General features: G+C 47.5%; 3 protein-coding genes and 1 long non-coding RNA gene across 4 annotated transcripts; 2 read left to right on the top strand and 2 right to left on the bottom strand.

Moving 5' to 3' along the window:
• Positions 1-6: 6 nt before the first annotated feature.
• LOC112272355 lies at positions 7-3,093 on the bottom strand. Its single transcript, XR_002966037.1, has 2 exons — positions 2,814-3,093; positions 7-259 (listed from the first exon to the last, which is right to left on the bottom strand). It is a non-coding gene; the product is annotated as an uncharacterized LOC112272355 (long non-coding RNA).
• Positions 3,094-9,073: 5,980 nt separating this feature from the next.
• LOC100845418 (probable serine/threonine-protein kinase PBL23) lies at positions 9,074-10,999 on the top strand. The gene has a single exon (XM_003575502.4). The coding sequence runs from the start codon at positions 9,268-9,270 to the stop codon at positions 10,732-10,734; it is 1,467 nt and encodes a 488-aa protein (XP_003575550.1). The 5' UTR covers positions 9,074-9,267; the 3' UTR covers positions 10,735-10,999.
• Positions 11,000-13,758: 2,759 nt separating this feature from the next.
• On the top strand, positions 13,759-15,592 carry LOC100838030 (acyl-coenzyme A thioesterase 13). Its single transcript, XM_003576509.4, has 3 exons — positions 13,759-14,036; positions 14,363-14,506; positions 15,340-15,592. The coding sequence occupies exons 1-3, from the start codon at positions 13,842-13,844 to the stop codon at positions 15,478-15,480; spliced, it is 480 nt and encodes a 159-aa protein (XP_003576557.1). The 5' UTR covers positions 13,759-13,841; the 3' UTR covers positions 15,481-15,592.
• Positions 15,593-17,883: 2,291 nt separating this feature from the next.
• LOC100834432 lies at positions 17,884-22,342 on the bottom strand. Its single transcript, XM_014903239.2, has 2 exons — positions 20,795-22,342; positions 17,884-19,620 (listed from the first exon to the last, which is right to left on the bottom strand). The coding sequence occupies exons 1-2, from the start codon at positions 22,279-22,281 to the stop codon at positions 18,087-18,089; spliced, it is 3,021 nt and encodes a 1,006-aa protein (XP_014758725.1). The 5' UTR covers positions 22,282-22,342; the 3' UTR covers positions 17,884-18,086.
• Between the last annotated feature and the right edge of the window lie 970 nt (positions 22,343-23,312).

The raw sequence follows: 23,312 nt of genomic DNA, 5'->3' as shown, positions 1-23,312 counted from the left end.
CTGGCATAAAAGAAGTAACTGCTAATTTAGATACAACAGTAATAGACAATGCACTTAATTTAGATACAACAGTAATAGACAATGCACTGGAAAGATGGTGTCTTAGCATTTATTGTGGCCAAGGGGGGTGATGTATTGGGAGAGGCGTGACCCTGTCCCCCTTGGTTGGTTCATCTGCTTAGACCTCTTGGCCGATTGGTAGCTCAACAGGTGTCAGTGCCAATGTCGTGCCACAGCAGATCGCCGGCCAGTCGCCACACTGATAATGAGTGAGGAATAAAAATAGATCAGAAATGAGGTTTCTATACTAGCGAGCGGTTCTTTTGCATAATATCCAAACACACAATTCACACAACTGGGCCTCAGTGGAACTAGCTTAGAGAATCTCTAGTAGATCTCGTATATGGTACTGAACTTGCAAATAACCGCCTACTTGCGGTTTAGGTGAAAAAACGACCTGAATAGAACCCGTATATTTGTGAATTCCGTAAAAAAAAAAGGTTTAGATCAACCGAATACGAGCCTTCCAAACCCCGCATTTCCGGGACCGGAGTCAAACTAAACACGTTAACAATCCACGCGATGGTTGGTGGGAGGGAAATTTTAGCCCAACCGTCATCGGACCGGCGAGGACTCGCTGGAAGCCAGCCAAATTTCCGGCGACGAAGTTCGATTCCCGTGGCAAACCCCAATTCTCTGCGAGGAGGTTCGATTTGCGGGCATGAGTCGTGGCCGGAACTCACGTTTTGTGGATGGTACATGCAGCAGGTGGAGCTCCTTCTACAGACCCGACGGGGCATGGTGAGGCGAAGCGCGTGCTAGAGCATCCTCCGGCGCCCCTGGCCTCGTGTCTTCCTCGTCTGGCCATGTCGTACAGCCGCCTTTGGTGGTTCAAGGTCGGCCATCAATGGCGTCAAGATGGGGCGGTTAACCTTGGGGAAACAACAAATTGTTTGTCTGAATCGTGTGGATTGATTGGAATGATGGAGATTAAATCCTATGTTTCAATTTGAGGAAAAACGGTCTAGAGTTAATAGTGATTTCATGAGACAGATGCGTGTTCTTCTGTGATGTGCGAGAGGAGGAAGATGACCATGAGGTGGGCTGGATGGGCCAGATGTGAATATTCGGCTATACAGACTAGGTGTGGGGTATCTGTTTTGCACAGAAAACGCATGCACAGGTGCCCATGTATCGATGGCTAACGCGGCCTGGCACGGGATAAACGGGACTGGCCCGGGCGCAGCCAGGTGAAGCCCGACATTAGAGGGGCCGGGCCCGGCCAGCCCCAAATGGAAGCCTCTCAGCCTAGCCGCGGCACAGAGCTGGTTAGGTCAACTCGGGCCTTTAAGGCTCTGTGGGGCCTGAGAAAAGCCCATCTCTGCATAAGACCCTGCTAAGAAAAAATAGGGTTAGGGTGGGCCAAAGTTGTTGGGATGGACCAGAATTTTGAGGATTGATGGGCCAAATATAGAAAAACTAAAAAAATAAGGTTGAAGCCCTGGCGGGCCTCAAGCCGGCACAGCCTGATTAGATTATTGTCGGGCCCGGCACAAATGGGCCAAGCCTGCTGGGCTTTTGGGCTTTTCGCAAAGGCCCAGCCCGAGGCCATCTATATGCCCATCCAAAACCAGACATCCACTTCAAGAGTCAGCCAGCTTCAATCCTCCTTCCCGCCAGGCTGCAGCCACTTGATCTGTTGAAGATCTCCCCAGCCACCCGTCGAAGAATAGCTCCGGGAAGCAACGCCTTTCGCACCTCCTCCAGTAATCAGCCAATGGCAAATATGATAAATGATGCCTACGTACTGGACCATAATGAGTCACATTATCAAAGCATGCCCTATTTCGGGCTTTCCACAAAGTCCAGCATACTGCCGCCAGGAAAATCTTAGCGGCAGCCAAATCATCCAGACCATACCATGGAACTGACCCACCCAGGACTCCAATGAGGCCGGTTCCCCAGCGACAAAACCAACCAGTAGAACCCCGAACAAACACACGAGCGCGCGCGCGCGCGCGCCCTCTCTGGCACAAAACATGCCCCGGTGATCCTTGAACAGATTGTTTTCCGTCAAGATTCTCTCCCCACATCACAAGTCATAAGAAAATTTTAATTTTTGAACGGTTTCAATTTCCGCAGTTGCTTATAAACATTTTTAGGCCATCTAGTCTGAAGAGAATTATACCCCCTCTGTCCAACAAAAGATGTCTTAAGTTTGTCAGAATTTCGATGTATTTAGACATGACTTAGCGTATAAATGCATTCAAATTTAGTCAAAGTTAAGACATCTTTGTTGGATGGAGGAAGTACATAGACTTCACTGGAAAGCTTTTGCCCCCATAAGCCACCTAGCAGAATCATTTTTCCCAGACAAAGTTGTAGTCAGAAGACTCGGAATGATTGGAGGCAACTCATTCCAAGCTACAGCTGACCCCCCCGCAGACAACGCCTAAAATTAAACTCAAACACTTCTCCTCTGTGAGCAAGAATAATAAGGTGATGTAAGCAAACTATAAGGATTTAAATATTATATCCTTTCTTAGTTGGAGGGGAGAGAAAAGCAGGATGGATGAATTGGAACAATTTGAGCAGAGTATATATGCTTAAGTATCAAGGCTGAAGGGGAGTGCCATACATGGCCCTGGTGGGAACGAGGAAGGAGAAGTACTGGACTGAATCAATGAGACGTAGAAATTAATTAAGATAAGCTATCGAAGTAAGCTTCTTGCAAGGGATGACGATGATGAAACCGATCGGCAGTAGATACGAAAATACTCTCCGCTAAAAAGAATTCTTAGTGGATAACAAACCTGGACGACCTTGCGAAGAGAGGAGGCTGGCCGGCCTAACAAGTCACAATCCCATCAGCTGCTCCCTTTGCCACTTCCAGAATAATGAATCGGTCTCTCACCCCTGAGCTCTGGCGACGCATCAAGTCTCGCTTCGACCTGCGCCGACGACGAGACTCCTCAACCTGATTCAATGGTTGAAGATGTGACCATGCATCTGGAAGCTTCCTGCAGGCTGGAAAGAGCGTTGAACTGGTTTGATCCGTCGTGATATTCGATTACCTCTTTCAGTACGTGGTGATGTTGCCGCTGCTTAATTTTTATAGTTTCGCTGCTTCTTTCCGCTTTCCTTTAGTTTTCTCTTTCTGTACAGAATATTCACTCTTGCTTAATTAATGAGACCGGCGCCGATAGGGGCTGACTATCGATCAGCTCGGCTCGTTAAGGCTCGTGATCGCTAAGGCTCGGCTCGTTAAACTCGTTATGCTTAACGAGTTAAAACTCAAGTTTGACTCGGTTCGTTAAAATCTCGCGAGCACTCGTTAAAACTCGTTAGATGACAACATGTTAGCAGTAGTGAATCACATTTGCATAATTTATACAAGTCTGCAGCAGCAAAGCATAATAGGATAGGAGCAGATCAGCCTTTAGCAGAATTGCACAAATGCATAAACACAACACTGTTTAGCAAAATAGCAAGCCAACTAGGCATACACTGACGCACAAAGAGTCTGGCACTTAATTCAAAAAAGTTGAGTATAATAAAGAATATAAAACATCACAATTAAAAGTATAGAAACAGCCAGACTATATGGAACTAGGAATGCCCTGCTCTGTTATCGAGCTTATCGAGTAGCTCGTGAAACTCGGTACTCGGTTCGTTAGCCTCGTTAGTGCTATCGAGTTGAAAACAAAACTCAGCTCGGTTCGTTTGCAAACGAGCATGAGCTTAAATGAGCCGAGCTAACGAGTGTTCGTTAGGCTTGTCGAGTTTCGAGCTTTATGTCCAGCCCTAGGCGCCGCTGACTGATTATAGTACTCCCTCCATCTCATAATTCTTTTTCGAAATATTACATGTATCTAGACGTTTTTTAAGAATAGATATATCCGTTTTGGATAAATTTGAGACAAGAATTATGGGATGGAGGAAGTAATTTCATTTAAGAATTCTTCTATCTCGAGTCTGATGTGGCTAGAATCGTGGACATTTAAGCATTAACAAATCCTATTACGATTTTTCCAATCTCGGCTTGTCCTTTGAGAAATTACTTTTTTTCCTGGCCCCAGGATGTCACTATTGCCAACTTACTTATCTTGTGGGAAGAAAAGGAAGCAGCAGTAATTATTTAAGGGTTCATGCAGAGCTCGCAGCGAACCGCGCTGACTTATGCCGGTGTTGAAATGTCCTAAGCGTGTAAAAGCTGACGTTCTTCACCCGTGTAGTGCCTTTCGTATCTTAATTATATATACTCCCTGATCGCACCTCTATAAAGAACACGTAAGTTGACGTTCTTCATCGTTGATTGATTGCAAGATTATAAGAAGTCTTAAGGCCTCTCTCTCCACCAAAAGATTCATCCTTGTGACGACATGGTAAGTTGTATCTTGTCTTCCCCCACACCCGATGAAACCCAACCTATCCTTAGCGAGAACAGTGCGCTCATGTGTTAATTTCTACGGAGTAGAAAACTTACGAGCACACGTGAAAACGATACACAATTCGTCTTAGTTTGTTGTTTGCACCTACTCTCTCTAATGTTAAATTCTTGACTTAAATTTGTCCAAATATGAATGTATCTATTCTTAAAAAACGTCTACATTAATATAATATTTTAATAATAATTTAATATAGAAGGGAGTATGTAGGAAGCTACCTACGCTCAGTTGTGTAGACAGACACAAGTATGACACATATTGAAAATTTGGAATCAATTGGGAAGTAGCAAGAGAGGCATACGTGGTATAAAAAAAACTAGCTATTCCTTCTGATTCATATTAATTGTCAAAATATTAGTAAATATTAATTGCTCAAATATGAATGTATTTATGTCTAAAAAATTTAGATACATGTAATATTTGGACGATTAATATGAATAGAAGCGGGTACTCTATTTGACTAGCGACAAACCGGTTGAAAACCATTTGGGATTTGGCTGCTTGCTAGTAGCAGCTCCGTCGCTGTCCTCGATATCTTTTCTTGGTGTTCACTAGTACTAAGTTAAATTAGTTATGACTTATATGGGACATGGACAGGGGTGTAATTTTTATTTTATTTTATTTTATTTTCGAAAGGGACTCAATAGAAACTTCCCGGGCAAGAAAAACCTAGAGACAATCCATAGTACGACTAACGGGTCGACGACGCTTATGTTCATCATTGTTTCCAGTTCAAAGACGTACGACGCGAATCTGGTCGGGAAAGGAGACAGGAAACGGTGAGTGGACGGATGGACGCATGTTTGGCTTAGTTACTGGTCCACTAAGGCGTTGTTCAGTGACAGACGCGGTCGAGCGCCGGCCAGGCAGGCTTTTCCGGAAGTACGAAGCCAAATAGAACACATGCACACATATGTCGAAAAAGACGTTTGGTGCTCGGTGGACGATTTCCAAGCGCGGCATGCTAGGTGTCCCGGGGGGATCGGCCCCGCCCCTTCCGAGCCATTCGATCGAAGCGGCCAGAGCCGTTGGATTGACTTGTCCCTGCAGTATGATATGTCTCACACTCGAAGCATGGACGGCAGCCCATTGAAGCACTGCCGTCGGCCACTCGGAACACCGCCGCCGGCTACACTGTCTCCGGCCACTCGCAGCACAGGCGCCTCCACCTCGCATCACCGCCTCCGGCCCCTTGCATCACCGCCGCCGGCCCAGCCCAGCCGCCTTCGCCTCGCAGCCCCGCGGCCGGCCCCTTGCAGCACCGCCTATGTGCTTTGGCAGCCGGCCTATTAGGTCGAGTGACCGAGTGGCGAGCGCATTGTCTTCCCTCAGCCCTCGCGTGACTCTAGTGCTTCACCACCTGCTCGTCTATTCGCCTTTCGGTCCTACGAGTTCAGAGATTCGGGAATATGTACCGCGCGATGGAAGAAGAAGCATCAGGACGCGAAAGATGAGCCAGATGCTGCTTCTTGCATCGCGCGGTACACAATCGTCTTCGCCCGGTCCCAATCGTCGACGCCTGTTTTCTCGTGAACTCGTCGCCAGAGTCCTGGAGCCGTAGCGCAGCAGCAGCAATTTGACCAGGACACAGCCACACAGGTTAATGCCTTAATCCGCCTAATTTTCCGCCTAATCAAGTAATCCGTCAATAAATTGATGGTCCGAATTCCTCTAATTTTGTTTTATTCATATTTTGTATCCAGTGTTTCAAGATTTCATTCCACCTAATCAATTAATAAGTTATGTATGTTAGAAAGCATGAATTTGATGCCAAAAATGAATGAAAATAAATAGAGAAAACACGATTTTCTAGTGAAGGAGGCCGCATTTTACAATTTCGCACAGGCCTCGGATTTTGCTGGCCGGCCCTAGCCATGTGGCACTCATAAGGCTGAGACCGATACCAGTCTCGCGTCTCCCTAACTAGCTCTTGTGTTTCTATAGATGTGGTATGTGTGGAGATAGTCAAATTTAGATCCTACATGCCCAATTTGATTACCGATCTAAATGAGCTAACTCGTAAGTTATGAGCCGAGTTTGATTTTGATCTCCTTATCTTAACGACTCGAGTCGAGCTAGCTAGCTCGTTATCTTAGCGAGCTAAACTAAGTCGAGCCGAACTGGCTCAATAGCCAGGCGCCCTAGCCCCCACCTACACCGTCTTCTCTCTCCCACACACGCACGCACACGCCCCTGCGCACACACATATACTACAAAACAGGACATCAGTAACGGACTTAAAACTCTATCAGTGACGGGCAGGGTGCCCGCAACTAATTAGATGCCAGCGATGAGCGCTTCATCAGTCACGGGCACAACGCCTGTTAGTGATAGTACGAACATCAGTGGCGGGCATCCATCTCCAACCGACACTAATATGGATTTCGCGATTCAAAAAAAAAGGCAGGCCCCAGGCCCGCACGTTCATCAATTCACCGAATTAATCGTGGAATCAGATAAAGCAATTAATCACAACAAATCTGTAGAGATACAAGCAATAATTTGGACACCACAAGAAATCGGTATATTCTTCGTCGCCCGATTCTTGCTCGAAGACCCGGCCACCACCATGAGAGAGAGAGAGAGAAAGAGTTAGAGGGAGGAACCGAGAGAGAGAAGAAGAGAGATTTAGAGGGAGCCATGAGGGGGAGAGATTACCTGAGGTTGGGGAAGGGGGGACGGCGGCCAGATCAGGTGTCGGGGCGGCCGGATATGGCGTCGGGGCCGCCGGATCCAGGTGGACGAGGTCTCCAGCGCCGCCGCTGGTTCTCCAGGCCCCGCGGGCGGGTGCTCCATGCCAGAGTCGGGGGCGGCTGGCGCCGGGATGGGGTTGGAGGAGACGAGAGATGGGGGCCGGTGAAGGGAAGGTCGGAACCGGCAGCTCGTGTAGAAGATAAGGGGGATAGGAGGGGGTTTCTCGGGAGTGGAGAAGAAGGGGTAGAGGAGAGAGTCGCTCGGCAGTGGAGAAAAGAGAGAGAGAAGTGAGGGAGTTCAGTGACGGCGGGGCTGACCAGCCAAGGGAGGAAATAGAGAGAGAAGAGCTGAGGGGAGGGGGTATTTTATACCTCCTCCTCAAACCCTAAAAATGTTGGGCCGGCCCATTAAAAAAGTTGGCCTCGAACAGTCATCAGTGGCGGACCTAGATGTAAAGCCCACCATTGATGTGTGTTTTGGTGAATTTTGTGATTTTTCAGACGTGCATATTAGTGACGGGCTTTCCCCGCCCGTCACTGATGAGGGTTCATCAGTGGCGCATCAGTGACGGGTTTTATGCGCCCGTCACTGATGATGGTCATCAGTGACGGGCGCGAAAGGCCCGTCACTGATGAGTCATCACATATACACTGTTTTGTAGTGGTCACACACACCGCCTCCGCATCCACCACACACTCCTTGCGCTTTCTTCGTCGTCACTCACTCTCCTCCCTAAGGACGGATCCAACACTGCCGGGCTAGCTCCCTACGGCCTGGATCCGGCCTTGGTGGCTCCGCCCCCCGTCGTTCCGCTCGGTATGGCATCGCCATCCTCTATCACAACCTCTGGCGGAGGACAGATTTTAGTGGGTGCTTGGATCCGCCGCCAGGAGCCTGCCGTCGTCGGGAACTCGCCAATGTGCGGATCCGCCGTCAGGAGCTCGCTCTTGCGCTGCCGTGAGCCCGTAGGTGAGCTTTTTTCTCACAAACAATTAAAAGTTCGCAAATGAATTTTAAAAACTACACGTTGAAAAATTAAATTCTTTGAATAAAAAAATAAAATGTAAAAGTTGGATCTCGTATAACACGTGCACTTACTAGTGATGCATCACCTGTGCTTTTTTATTGATCTCAAGCAATATCAAACGACACAACCATATAGTATCACACCCCCGGCCTCGGTGCCGAGACGCATACAGCCAAACAAAGTACGGAACTAAAATCAATAGTTACAACGAAAGAAAAATAGCACTTCTAAGCATTCTGAATTTGCAAGCTAGACCGCCAACCTATGCTTTTCCTATGTGAACATAGTAATTATTTTGTTAATGTGTGTATGTAGCAAATTCAAATTGCATGCAAGCACAGACTATAAGAATGGCAGCAAAACCAAAGCTAGCTAGTCAACCCAGTCTTCCCCACAACGTTGGCGCGGCCGGACAGTCGGACGGACTGTAAATTAAACGCCGGAACTAAAACTTCCGATGTTGCAAATAGTATTAGAATCCAAATGAAAAATACGACTGTAGTAGATAGAAGAGATAAAACGAAAAGAGTACCGAAGGAATTTCTCCGTTCCCACACCATGTCGGCATGCACGCCCGGACGGTCGTCAGTACACACAAGTACACAATATGCCGGTCCCCGCAAAAAAAAAGTACTCAGTATGCCGGGCGGAGGGAGGAAAAACCCAAGAAATTTCCCATGAATCTTAAAAAATAAAAATAAAATCGTAGACCATATAAATGCCCAGATTTCAATACACATCTTTTTTTTTGCGAAGAAGATTTCAACACACATCGCTATTGGAGTAGAAAATATTAAGTGGATCGACCGATGTTTCTCACGCGTATTCTAAAGGGTGTGTATAATTCTAAACGGTTTTGTTACGTCCAAGACTCCAAGTCACGACTTTTAACGAAGGATATATAGGAAGCAGTGACCACGTGCGGATACCCATCCGATATTTCGACTCGACCGAGATATATCACAGTTAATAGCCACACACCATTTCAAAGCTATATACACGCTGGGTAGTGGGTGATGGCTTTCAGCTTTCTGCCCTTGCTCTTGCCGTTCTGGATCTTGAATTCTTGATCATCTTGAGTTAATTGTTAGTATAGTCATGGATGGGGTGGGGCAAGCGGCGGCGGTGGCGCAGCTGGTCGCGTACGTGGTGAAGCTCATCTTCACCATCGTGGGGTTGGCGGAGACGGCTCGCCGGAACAAGCTGGAGTGCAAGGAGCTGGCGCGCCGCGTGTCGGTGATCGGCGAGGTGCTGCAACGGCTGAAGCAGCAAGAACCATGGGTGGCGGCGCCTCTGGCCGGGCTCCGCGACGCGCTCCTGGAGGCGCACGGCCTCGTGGACGGCTGCTGCCAGAAGAGCCAGAGGAAACGCGACCGGGTGCGCGCGCTCGTCGGCGCCGACCGGCACGCCGAGCGGTTCAGGGAGGTCAACTGCAGGATCGACCGGCAGCTAAACCTCATCCCCTTGCTCAGCCACATCTCCATTGTCAGCCGCCTCGAAGAAATCACGACGAGCCAGCAGGCCCAGCTTCTTCTTCCCCTTCCTCCCAAACAGAAACAAACAATAGCGGGCTCCGGGGGCTCCAAGCCCACCGGTACTGTGGCGAGCTCGAGTGATGATGATGATGGGGTTGTGAAGAAGCTGACGTGGGCGGAGATCACGGCGGCGACGGACAACTGGGCAGCCGTGGTCGGCGTAGGCAGGGGGTCGTCGTCCACGGTGTACAGGGGCCGGATGCCGCCCGCCCCCGACGGCCGGGACGTGGCCGTGAAGCGGCTGGGGAAGCACGGGCGCCGGGGCATGGACGACGCGTTCGTGGCGGAGTTCGAGGTCCTCTGCAGCGTCCGCCACGACCACGTCGTCCGCCTCGTCGGCTGGTGCGCGGACGCCGGCGAGCGGCGCGCGTTCGTCTACGACCATGCCAGCAACGGCACGCTCAGAGACCACCTGCGCGGCGGCGCCGGCGCTTCGTCTCCGGTGTCCGCTACCTGGAGAGCGCGCCTGGAGGCCCTCCTCGGGCCCGCCCGCGCCCTCGACCACCTGCACCGCCGCGGGGTCATCCACCGGGACGTGAGCTCGTCCAGCATCCTCCTGGACGCGCGCTGGGCGCCGCGCCTGGCCGGCTTCGGCGCCGCGGTCTTCCGAGCCTGCACGGCCGGCCACGAGCGGCAGGCCGTGTCGGAGGTCGTGGGCGCGCACGGCTACCTTGACCCGGAGTACCTCAGCACGGGGCTCGTGGGTCCGGCCAGCGACGTGTACAGCTACGGCGTGGTGATGCTGGAGGCCCTCACGGGGAGGCCGCCCGTGGAAGCCACCGGCGGCAGCTCATCTGGCTGGGACTCAGATCCGGTGACGCTGGTGGAGTCCGCGCTCGACGACCACGGGAAGCTGCGGGTCGACGTGCTGGACGCCCGGCCGGCGCCGGAGAAGAAGATGACGGAGGCGCTGGAGCTCGTTGCGTACACGGCGGAGCGCTGCCTGTGGCCAACCGCGGAGGTACGCCCGGACATGTCCGGCGTCGTGGCCAACCTCGAGAAGGCGCTCGGGATGATGACACCCAGATAGCGATGCATGCGTGACCCTAATAAGAGGATTACGTTAGTGTTAACCAATGATTGTCGTTATTTACCCACCACATGATGCATGCTGGGAGTAATTAGTTCGTGCTGTCGTGAATTCAGAATTTGTAAATCCTGTGTAAATTGTTGCAGAGAACTTCTTCTTTTTTTTGAAAAGTTTAGCACGGAGTACACTTTGTAAGACTTGTATTCTTGCAACCAATCCTTGTCTTGTCGGGGAAGAAAATGTCAGTCGCGAGCGTTAGCAAAAATGGTTATCTCCTCGCAGGCTGATTCACTCCCTCTAAATATCTTCCCTCTGCTAAAATGTTGAAAATTTCTTTGAACAAATTCATATTAGATACTACCTCCGTCCGGGTTCATAAGGCCTCTATTTGGTTTTCTGCCAAACTTTGACTAACAATTATACAAATAACATTTAACATATGTATATAAAAGTTATACCATTAGAAAAAGTTTTCCAATATGTATTTAACGATATCTTTTTTGTGTCACAATAAACTCATATAACTATTTTTTTTGTCAAAGTTTTTCATAAAATTCCGTGCAGACCTTGCGTACCCAGATGGAGTAAGTATTTCTCATGCCAGTAGGTATGTACACGTACTATATGTACATCGATAATGGACGAACCCACCGGCCGGCGACCACAAGTTTCAATCCTTTGGAGCTAAAGCAGACATGATGCACTTTGCATAAACTCGGCACTTACACTTGCAAATTTGGGTGCAAAAATACGACTTCATTCACCGTGCACTTTTCTTCCTTTTTGCATTTTTTTCTGCTTCTAAACAACATAATGTTCACTACAACATGTTTGTTGGCGGCAGGGAGGTGCTACGAATAGCGACTCATGCTGAGCCGCCAAGTCATGAATGTTGTTGTTGGTTCGGAGGCGGTGATGTGATGATGGTACAGTTAGTTTCGGCGACAAGTCTACGCTCTCCGGTGGAAACACTTGGTGCCAGATCAGTCAATGTCGTCGCGCGTATGCGTCGTGTCATTGTTGAAGGTGGTGGATCGAAAATTGGCTTTGGAAATGAAAATCCCGAGTTCGATCTATGGTTGGATTCGTCATCATCGCACGTGCGGCGTTCCTTCTTGAAGACTTTGCATAAGAGTTGTATGTCTTTTCGTTCGCTTCGGCTTATACCAAGGGTTTAGTGCTAATTTGGTGAAGTTTCTGTTTTTCTTTTCTGGGTCGGCTTTGTTCGGCTTTGCTACTTACTTTGCCTGGTTTTAATAATATATGACTGTGTGCATCGATCGTTGCAGAGGCCGAGGGTTATCCTTCTTTTTGAAAAAAAAAACATAATCTTCACTACAATTATAACCTTTAACAATCTGCGCGCTATATATGAGACAAATGATCATATTTGCATCAAATTTGTAAGTCTACTACGCGTTCATTATAGAGGTGATCAGGGAGTATAAGATACGATCGAAACGGACTCAGGTGGAGAAGGTCAGCTTTACGTGCTTAAGTAAGTCATTTCAACATCGCCATGATTTGATTTAATTCATTTCAACATTGCCATAACATAAGTTACCTTGCAGTTGGGTCGCTGACAGAGGCCTCATGTCAGACGACCCCACATGTCAGCGACCCTATGTCCGGGGAGGACACGTTGCTGCGAGCTCTCCATGCATTCTTAAATAGTTACCACTACAATATATGTCTTTTTCTTCCCACAAAATAACTTGTCAGTATAGTGACATCCTGGTCAGGAAAAAAGTTCTCAAAGGACATCCGGAGATTAGAAAAATTGGAGTAGGATTTGTTAATATCGACGAATTTAGCTATCCAATCATGACCGGTCTCAAGATTGGGGAAGTATTTGTTTTAGCTAAGGATTCTTTATTCTTTTTAGTGGAAAGTATTTTCGTATCTAATAATCTATCAGTTTCACCATCTTTATCTGTTCTCAATTTCACCATCTAATAATCACTATCAGTTTCAATCATGATCAGTCTCAACATTGGAAAATTTAGCCATCCAATCATGATCAGGCTCAAATGTTGTGGCTCAGAGTTTTGTTTCTGTGCTGTCTTCAACCGTCAGTGCGTACATCGACAGCCCCCTTTTCTGCTCGTCGTTTGTCTCCTAAAGGCAGTTTAGCTGATGTATAGGAATTTATTTTGTGTTGTGTTATAATTATGTACTCCTTCCGTCCAACAAAAGATGTCTCAAGTTTGTCAAAAATTGGATGTACTTAGACATGAATTAGTGTATAGATGCATTCAGATTTAATCAAAATTGAGACGTCCTTTGTTGGACGGAGAAATTACTGGATTTTTATGTTTTCTTTGTGTTCTCTGCTCCAACAAGATGTATTGCTGCTCGGGCTTCCTTTTAGAAATAAGTTTATGTAGGATTTTATCTGCCAACGATCTCTAAAATAAGAATAGTTGGTGCACATCATGCTCTCACAAAGTTTTTAGAAGCTCGCGTGTTAGCTGGATCTTAATTTACAATTCGCTTCTCTTCACTCCGTCCTTCTTTCTTCTCCAACTAAACAAAATATGATACTTCCTGAGTATTTAAACTTGCCTGAGTTAGTTTCATTGTATTACACCCATCTTATTATACACCTGGTTGATACGTCTTGAAAGCATAAGCAAGTTCCACAGTCCCATTGAGTGGCCGTACGGCCCGGTGACGAGGGTGTCAGGCCCGAGAGGGGCTTAGCCCGACACAGAACTAATCGGGTCGGGCCAGCCCGTGCCCGGCAGGAGCCGAGGTCTCTACCTGCAGCCCACGTGCCGGTCAGGCCATACAGTATTTTTCTACATTTGGCCCATCCCAACTCTTCTTCCCCTTTGGCCCACTAACCCTTCTGTTTTTTTACGTGTTCTACACATTTGGTCCAACTGCTGAGGAGGGCTTTGTTGGGCCTATCAGGCTTAACGGGCAGGCCAGCCCGCCCGGCCTGGTTGGGCCTGAGGGGCCGGGCTGGGCGAAGCTCGTATAATCCCTGGACGGGGCCGGCCCAATGGCCAGCAGCGGAAACGGAGACTTGAGGAAGTGAGAGGAAATCCACATCCGTTCCTCTTTCTCATCAGTCATCAGATCGGTGGTGCCGGACTTGACCGATGGCCTCGTCGGCGGCGGCGTTAGAAACGGCTCGCCGGCTGCTGGAGGATGCCGCAGGCGAGACGCTTCCGACGGAGCAGGTGGACGCGCTGCCCTCCGGCTTCTACGACGCCTTCGTGCTCTGCGGCATCCGCGTCCACGTCGTCGAGCCTGGCCGCCTCCTCTGCCACTTCACCGTCCCCTCCCGTCTCCTCGTGAGCTTCCCTTAGATCTAATCTAGCCTCTTCTCTTATCAATTCTCGTTTGATGCTCGCTACCTACTGCGGTACTAGTATACACGCTTAGTTTCCCCCAACTATTGTAGCGTACTGGTAATTTCTCACAAAATTACCTTCCTATTGCCTTTTGGTAGCTAATCAACCTAAAATTTAGAGTATCTGTCAATCTTGCGCACTTCATCACCTAATTTGTTCATATCTGCTCAGTAATGACGTTCAATTAAGCAAGTTGTGCTGCCATCCTGCATGGAGCAGCCTGTTACTGCCTTCCGCTGATGGCTGTTTGTTTTGAGCAATCGCAGAACTCGGGCAACTTCCTGCACGGTGGTGCAACTGCGTCCCTTGTTGACTTGGTGGGCTCTGCTGTCTTCTACACCACCGGTGCACAGACAAGGGGCTCACCACTAGAGATGAATATCTCCTACCTGGATGCTGCATTTTCAGATGTGAGTCTCCCTCTTAACGAATCTGGTGTGAGTACATGTTGGTTTGTCAGAGGCCCGTTTGCTGATGTATGTGATCAACTGATCGATTCACATGTGGGTGTTTTCTTGTTTTTTCCTAATCATTACCCCCATGAACCAAGTTATCATAAAAGTATTACTTGTTGGTCTGGCATCGGCAACACCTATTATCTAAATCTATTGGCGATCTCTAAACGTAAATGCAGCATACTTTATGTTGCAGTTAACTGAGTTTGCGCATGATCTAGCCTCTTATGCTAAACATGCCTTGATATCTGACGGTGAGGTCAATGTTTTTTATATTCACACAGCATCAATAATTTGTACTCCCTCCGTTCCATATTAATTGTCGAAATATTACATGTATCTAGACGTTTTTTAGGCATAGATACATCCATATTTGCGCAATTAATATGGATCGGAGGGAGTAGTTCGGACAATTGTACCGTTCCATTTTGCAGTGGATTGGTATGAAAATGTGCTGCACCAGCCACCATGTATTGATGCCACCGAACATGATAAAGCTAAAGCATTGTTTATTTGGTATTTTAGTTTACAATTCTTGTAAAAAGTTCTATATAAATTATGGCTCTGAAATTCTGGAAGTATCAAGACATTTTTAGTTTAAAATTCTGGTTAAAAATGCTCAAGTGCTAAAGGCCAATTGTACTTGTTCTTTTCATTCCACAGTTCATGGATGAGCACATGTTAATCTTGATTCAGAAGTTGATCTGTTACGAATACTAATCCTACATTTCTGAAGTTCTTGTGATTGTACAGATGATCTATAACAGCATCTGTTACCATTTTTGCAGGAAGAGATTGATATCGAGGCCAAGGTTCTGCGTGCTGGAAAGGCAGTAGGAGTGGCTACTGTCGAACTGAAGAAGAAATCTGGCAAAATCATTGCTCAAGCTCGCTATTCAAAGTATCTTGGTGCATCTAGTAAACTGTGAAGGTGTAAGCTGTAAGCCTGTATTTTCCCTTGCTTACTTGGTGATCTGTATGTAATAGAATAATGTCGTCTTGAAATGGAAAATATGGAAATTACTTCAGGATCCACTATCATTCTGTTGAATGGGCTTCCCAGACCGTGGTTTTGGTATGCTAGGAGTCTTAGACAAGGCGATGTCTTGTCCCCGCTGCTTTTGTTGATTGTTATGGAATTCCTAAACTTAATGTTCTCTAAAGCTGAAGAAGATGGACTTCTGTCCGCTTTTGCTGCTAGGGTGAATGGGTGATGACCCCGCAGCGTCTATCGCTTCACACGTTCCTGTTCATTCACCCTCAGGAGATTGATCTTCAAATCACCAAATTCGTACTAGAAGTGTTTGGTCATGCTAGTGGTCTGTGGTGCAAGTTCAGGAAAAGCTATTTCTCTCTGATTCATTGTGATGATGGAGATTCTTCAAATTGGCAACACTCACTCTCCAATTTCAGGCTGCAAGTTTTGTACCTGGGCCTGCCTCTGTCTATCAGAAAGCCATGAAAGGAGTCTTTCTATGGGAGGGCACAGAGGCTCTTTCTGGGGTCATTGCCTCGTTAATTGATTGTCAGTTTGTAGACCGAAAAGCTCTGGTGGTCTAGGCATTTTGGATCTCTGCATCCTTGGCGTCGCTCTCAGGTTATGTTGGATGTGGTTTCTTCGAGTGCCTGAAAAATCTTGGTGTTGTTTGCCCCCTCCCTTCTGATTGTGTTGAACGGGCAAATTTTTTAAAGTCGCTGCCAAGTTTCAGATTGGTTATGGGAGAAACTCTTTTCTCTGGGAAGGCAAATGGATCAATGACATTTGGATTGAAGAGATTGCTCCCAACCTGTACAGTATTGTTTCCCTGGCTGTCATATCATCAAGGTTGGTCGCTGTTGCTCTTCAAAATGCTGGCTGCCTGGTTGGTTGCTGGAGTGCTGGACATTCGCAACCCTTTACCAATCTCTACTTTTCACCAGGTTCTGGATGTGCTTGAGTCCATCTGGAACGTTGATATCACACCGGATATGCCTGACTGCTGGTCATGGAAAGGGATAGTTCAGGTCGCTAGTCTACCAGGTCGGTTTATGGGGCTTTCTTTGTGGCATTTACAGATTTCAAAGGCTCTTGTCATATCTGGAAGGTCTGGGCGCCTTTGAGCTGCAAGACCTGTATATGTGTGATGCTTTGGAAGCATATTTGGACGGCTGACAGACTGGAGAGGACATGAACTTCCCCACAATACCCATTGCGCCTTCTGCAATTCGGCTCAGGAAGATACTGATCACTTCCTGTTGTGATGTAGTGTGATGCGTATCTTTTGGAATCAGATCATCAGTTGGGTCAGCCTTGATGCTTGACCTGGGTTCAATCTCAGCTTCGATGATCCGTGGCTTTTGAGTCAACTCCCTATGCAGAGAAGGGTAAGAAAAGGTTTTGATAGCCTTCTGTTTTTTGGAGCATGGTCAATCTGGAAAAAGTGAAATAATCGAGTCTTCAACATTTCAACAATCAGATCACCCCGCTTCATTCCTTGGTCGACAAGTTCAAAGATGACTGTAAGAAATGGTGTATGGCTGGTGCCGAGGGTCTGCGCGCCATTTTGCCCGTAATGTGGGCTGTGTTAGTGTGATTGTCGTAGGTCATTTCTGTATGATTGTTTCTCCGCTTATTTTGTGAACTGCAAGTGTCTCAGGTCTCGTTTCCTTGTGCTGCACTCCTTTTTTCTTTCTATTACATGCAGTCCTCACGCATGGTTTGGAAAAACGAAATTACTTTAGGATTTTGCTAATCGCATGCTTTGTTTAAACAAAAAATACAGACCTGTGCATCCTGAACAAAAATACTGCCAGACAGACAAGGACATAAAGGTGCTGTGAACATGATTAAGTCACTACCAACCACTTAAGAGCAAAGACTTCTGAGTACCAAAGGCGGCTAAGCAGTTTGAGGCAGGTGAGAGTTTCTATGGAACTCAATTGTCCTAAGCCATCTTTATCAATTATCAAATCTTTGATTCCTGGTCTATCTGACTTTTACTCTACTTTCCTCGTCCACTTGAAATCTAGGTATAGTAATCAGAAGTCTTTGGTCTTCATCAATAACTATTCAGGCATCATCTGGAATTCTGGATACGTGTAGAGTATTGATCTACTGTTTTTCCCTCAAAAAAAAGAAAAGAAGAAGTGACAAACCATCTGTCATCCCCTGTCCTCTCAATGAATTTTCTTTGACTTGTCTTCTGATTTTTACCACATAAATTCATTGCAAATGGTGAACATGGATCTCCTCTAGTTCTATAGGGAAATTTCAGCAGAAATTATTCATAAGACTGGTCTTCCATCTGGGAAGTTTTACCATGGCTGGAGGCCCTTGTCTCCTCGGTCATCGGTGAAAAATAAATACTTACTGGGTAGTTCAAAAAGAAACCCCGTTACATAGTATTCATAGTATTTCTACTACTTACAAGAGAAAGAAATAATAGCTTACACTGTTACACATAGGATTCCGGCATACAAGTCTTATGTTTCCCTGCTACAGTCATGGCCTGAATTCAAGTCATAATTATAGTCTGAATTCTGATGAACTGTGAATTCATCCGCGTACAGTACAATGAGCATTGTAGTACAAACAGTAGAACGGCAAAACTGACCTACACAACAACACCTTCTCGTTACGAACAACATCTGGACGACAGCTATCCAGGGCAGCAATAGCATTAGGAGCACTTGGCAGAAACATATCATGCAACTTGGCAAATTCAGGCTGATTCGCCGAAAACGGTTTCTTAGATATGATCAGCTGGCGCATGTTCACATGGCTCGGCAGCAAATTCTCTGCCAGATCTGCCATGTACCCAAGGCCATCCCCCAGTGACGACAACTCCCCAATATTGCTTCTCAGGACACGGCGCCAGAACCGGGGATCCGGGCGCGCTTTCAGAACCCCTCCGACGATCTTGGCACCGAAGAACGAACCATTTAGCTTCCTCGCGATCCCTTTCCCCGCCGCTACCATCCTCGGGTCCTCCTCGACGTCCGTGCCCGCGAAGGCGTGCGCCTTGAAGAAGAACCAGTATTCCGGGTGCCGCAGAGCTTTGAGCTTGATCGGCTCAACTGTCCCCATTCTGGCGACATGCCCATTGCTTGTGGTGACTATGATCTTGCTCCCCAGCTTGCCATTTCTCAGTCTCGGCAGAAGCTCCTCCAGCATCTGCTTCTTGTGCATGTCCACATCCTCAAATACCATGAGAAACCGCTTCTTCCGGAAATCCCCGTCGAGCACGTGCAATGGATGTTTGAGGTTTCCAGAGTCTCCAATCACATGCTTGGACCTTATCACAACCGTTGCTTCACCCATGGCCATGGCATAGGTGGATGTGATATTGAACAGCATGATTATCGGAAACCGGCTGCGCACCCTGGCGTCGTCGCAGACATGCTGAACCAGGGTGGTCTTCCCGGATCCGATGTCGCCGACAACCGGAAGCAGCGGCACCAGGAGCTTCTCTGTCAAGGGACCGTCGTCGTCGTGCAGCAAGAAGTTGATGATCCTCTCTTTCTCGACATGCCGGCCGAACATCTGGCCTTCGGCGAAGATATTGGTGGCCAAAGGCCGGCGGATCCGCTTCTTGCAGCCTTGCAGGAGCATCATGAACTCCCGGAGATCGCCGGACAAGCTTCGCAAGCTCTCGAGCACCCTGTCGATCTCATCAGCACCAGCATCAGGCCGGAGAGACAATATGCTCTTCACCGCGCACGCAGCGACCCGGATGCGCTTCGCAGGATTGAAGGAGGACAAGGTGAAAGGCTGTGCTGCTACCTGGTGATCTTCAAGCTCGGGCTGGTCTCTGCAGCATCCGGCCGTGTCGAGCAAATAGCGGCCCTCGTACACGCCGTCGTTGAGCTCCGAGAGCCAGTCGAGGGCGCCGTGGTTGGTGATTTGCCTCCCTTTGGCCTCCTCCACCACGCTGTGGATCCTGATGAGCATACGGCATATCCGTTTTAGCTTGGCGTCGGTGTCGGTGCTCTGTTGGTCGCCGAAACGGCCGGCGACGAGGGAGATCACTCTGCTCACGACGTCGCCGACGACCGCCGAGAAGACGGCCTCCGCCATGGTAAAAGTTTCTCTGGCACCAGATCTACGGATTCTGTCAAAGGTGAGCACCAGCAGATTTTGACAATTCCAATAATTTTGTGACTGGAATCAATAAATAGTCAAATTAAGGTGAGCACCAACAGATTTTGTAGCCGAGACTGGAAGCGCCCTGACCTGCAGTCCAAGTAGCAAACCAATTTACTATTAGCTTCGCGTTGCTGCTCTGTTGGTCGCTGATAGCCTGAACGGGCCGGCGAGTAAGAAATATCACTCTGCTCACTGTGTCGCTGACGACCGCCGAGAAGATACGGATATGTATGTCCTGTATGTGCTCCTAGCTAGGTCACTGTCACACTAGCCTTTTTTTTTTGACAATTCAAAGGTTCTGACAATCTGATTGGATCAAAAGTCAAGGTGAGCACCAATAGATGGTGAATCTCAACACACGACATCTCCTCAGATTTTGAATTGGAGAATGGAGAATTTATTACTAGGAAAGCGACTCTGCAAAAACTCAAGTGTTCATCCTGATCCCATATTGGAACACAAGCCTAACTCGGTGATTTTATCCGTGCTGGAGCCTATCGCACCGGTCCAGCGACGCCGGACTAAACTTCTCAATCCACTCCCGCATGATGAATGGTGTGTTTCATGGCTCCAAAAACTCTAGGTATAGGTGGGGTGCTCGCCGAAAAAAGTCGGCACCCTCTTGGACCATACAATTTCTTTAATTCTTATGAAGATTTGAGTTAGTGGTCATCCGTTTACTCCGTTAAGACTGTTCCGTAAATTGATAAAAACTCAACGTAATCCCGCTCTATCAATATCTTTCATATTGCTTGAAAAAAAAATTGACCTAGAATTATTTTGATTGATGTGTATTTTGAGATAATGGTTAGTCAGCAACAATAGAAATACAAGGACAAAAACACATTTATGCAACCATGTACATTTTCGTAAATCTACGGGCATTTACTATACATTAAAAATATTTCGTGTATGTTTTCTTTGAGCAAAACAACCTAAGCCACAAAAAAGCATCCAGCCAGGCATAATTGCTCATAGATCTTCACCGACCTGTACGCGCAAATCTCCTTTTGACGACCAATGGGGCAAATCTACTCCCCCCATCTCTGATCACTTCCTTTGAACTGGCAGCTTCACGAACAGAGCAATGAGCAGTGTAGTACATGCAATGGAATGGCAACACAGATCTGCACAACAGCACTCTTGCAAACCGGACATAACCTCCAATAAAGCCATCAGAGGCAGAATCAGCACCAGGAGGTTCCTGACATATATCTTCCAACCTGGCCAATTCTGTGTGAGCTGAAAATGGATTCTTGGAAACGGTTACTTCACACATTTCTGCGTGACTTGGCAGCAAGTTCTCGGCCAAATCTGCAATGTACCCAATGCCATCCCCCAACAGAGACAAACCCCCAATGTTGCTTCTCAGGACCTTGCACCAGAAACGGCGATCCGGGTGCGCTTTCAGCATCCCTCCGACCATCTTGGCACCGAAGAACGACCCACTTAGCTTCTTAGCTATCGCTTCACCTGCCGCTACCATCCTCGGGTTCTCTTCCACATCTCTTCCCGGAAACGCACAGGCCTTGAAGAAGAACCAGTACTCGGCGTGCGGCATAACCTTCAGAATGATTGGATCCACCGTCCCCATGGTTCTTGCCACACGCCTGTTATTGGTGGTGACGATGATCTTGCTCCCCTGTTTCCCCTGTCTTAAGATGGGCAGCAGCTCTTCCATCGTCTGTTTCTTGCACATGTCAACATCCTCAAATACGATGAGGAACCTCTTGCTGCGGTAATTCTCCCTGAGTACACGCAGTGACTCGATGAGGTTTTGAGCGTCTCCAACCGTGTGTTTGGATTGTAGAACAACCCCTGCTTCTCCCCGTACCATAGCTAAGATACATGAGAAAATAGAATAGATGATTACTGGGAAGTGGCTGCGCACCCTGGGATCATCACAGACATGCTGCGCAAGGGTGGTCTTCCCGACTCCCATGTCGCCAACAATCGGAAGCACGCCCAGATTTCCGTTATTCAATCGGCTGCCGTCGTCGGCCTGCAGCAAGAAGTTGATGATCCTCTCCTTCTCCACGTGCCGGCCGAACATCTGCCCTTCCATGAAGATATTCGTGGTCAATGGACGGTGCATCGGCTGGCAATTCTGCAGGAGCATCAGGAACTCCTTGATATCTCCAGATATCATCTCCAAGATCTCCACCACCCGGTCTATGTTCTTATCAACATCAACATCTTGCCGAGGCAAGAGGAGGCTCTTCACGGTGCACGCCGCTACACGCACGCGCTTCGCAGGATTGAACAAGGACAGGGAGAAATGTTTTGCAGCTACCTTGTTGTGATCAGCAGCGAGCTCGTCTTCTTCCTTTTCAAGCTCCGGCTCTCTGCCGCATCCTACCGTGTCGAGAAAATAGCGGCCCTGGTACACGCCGTCGTTGAGCTCCGTGAGCCAGTCGAGGGTGCCGTGGTTCGTGATCTGCCTCCCTTTGGCCTCCTCTATTGCGCTGTGAACCTTGATGAGCATATGGGATATCCTCCGTAGCTTGGCTTCGGTGAACCGTTGCGCTTTGTAGTGGCCGGCGAGAAGGGATATCACCCTGCCCACCATGTCACCCACGACGGCTGAGAAGATGGCATCGGCCATGGTAGTTTTCTCTAGAGGGGTCTTCGAATATAGTACCGGTAGAGAAGCTCCGTGTCAAGTATGAGCTGCAAAGGTCACATTTCCTTTTTTTGTTGTTGGAAATTTCAAAGTTCTGATGGAAGCGAAGAAGAGTCAATACGAGCACGTAGCATGAAAGTGACTCGAACGACTTATGTGAAGTCTTTAACACATGTCGTCCTTAATTAATAGGATTATATAAAATATTGAGTGTATGAAAAAGAATTACATGGCGATCAAGTACTTCCAATATCCCTCCTGCATGCGGTACACGAAATCAGATTTGCTTTTTCGGAGGACGAATTCTTTTAAAGCAAAAGGTTAGATATCAGTCAACTAATCAGAACCGTTGGATTAGATCTAGATGCCATATAAGGGTTAAGATAGCCCTATTAGGGGTTAATCCATTGGATCTTTTCGATTTCTATCCATATGTAGCCCATAGAATATTCTAAATGTTCCATAAGCTTCCGTGGTCTATCGAAATCTTGTACTCTCTCCGACTCATTATTTGTCGAAATATTACATGTATCTACACGCTTTTGATACCTTCTAATTGTCACGGGCACACTCCTGGGACTTCCAAAACAATTTTGAGATCAACTGAATTTCTTGTGATGCGCTAATCTCAATTCCAGAAACAGTGTCCAGGGAGCAGTCAACGATTTGTTAAATCTCAGTCGATCCATTTGTGCAGTTTTCTTTTTTTCTTTTCTACTGCTTCTTGCGTCTGGGCTTTTCTGGTTTTTTTCTTTTCGGTTTGCATGCGCCTGGGCTTTTTCCGCGGTCTTTTTTTTGCGCAGCACACAATAGATTGATCTTCTATTCTCCTTTTTCTTGTGTGTATGTGATGTCCCGATAGGTACACGCGTGCGTGTGTTTTTTCGGAGTTTGAGATCACAATAAAACATCCGTCCTTATAGTAACATAAATTCAGCTAGCCCATTTATATGCTTCTCATGTATATTGCTACAAATTTTAAAATGGTGTTAAAAACTTGAAATTTGAAAATT

This window comes from Brachypodium distachyon, chromosome 4 (genome assembly GCF_000005505.3).
Source record: "Brachypodium distachyon strain Bd21 chromosome 4, Brachypodium_distachyon_v3.0, whole genome shotgun sequence".
NCBI classification, from domain to species: Eukaryota; Viridiplantae; Streptophyta; class Magnoliopsida; order Poales; family Poaceae; genus Brachypodium; species Brachypodium distachyon.
The sequence above is the reverse complement of the archived record's forward strand: the minus strand, read 5'-3'. Positions and strand labels throughout refer to the sequence as shown.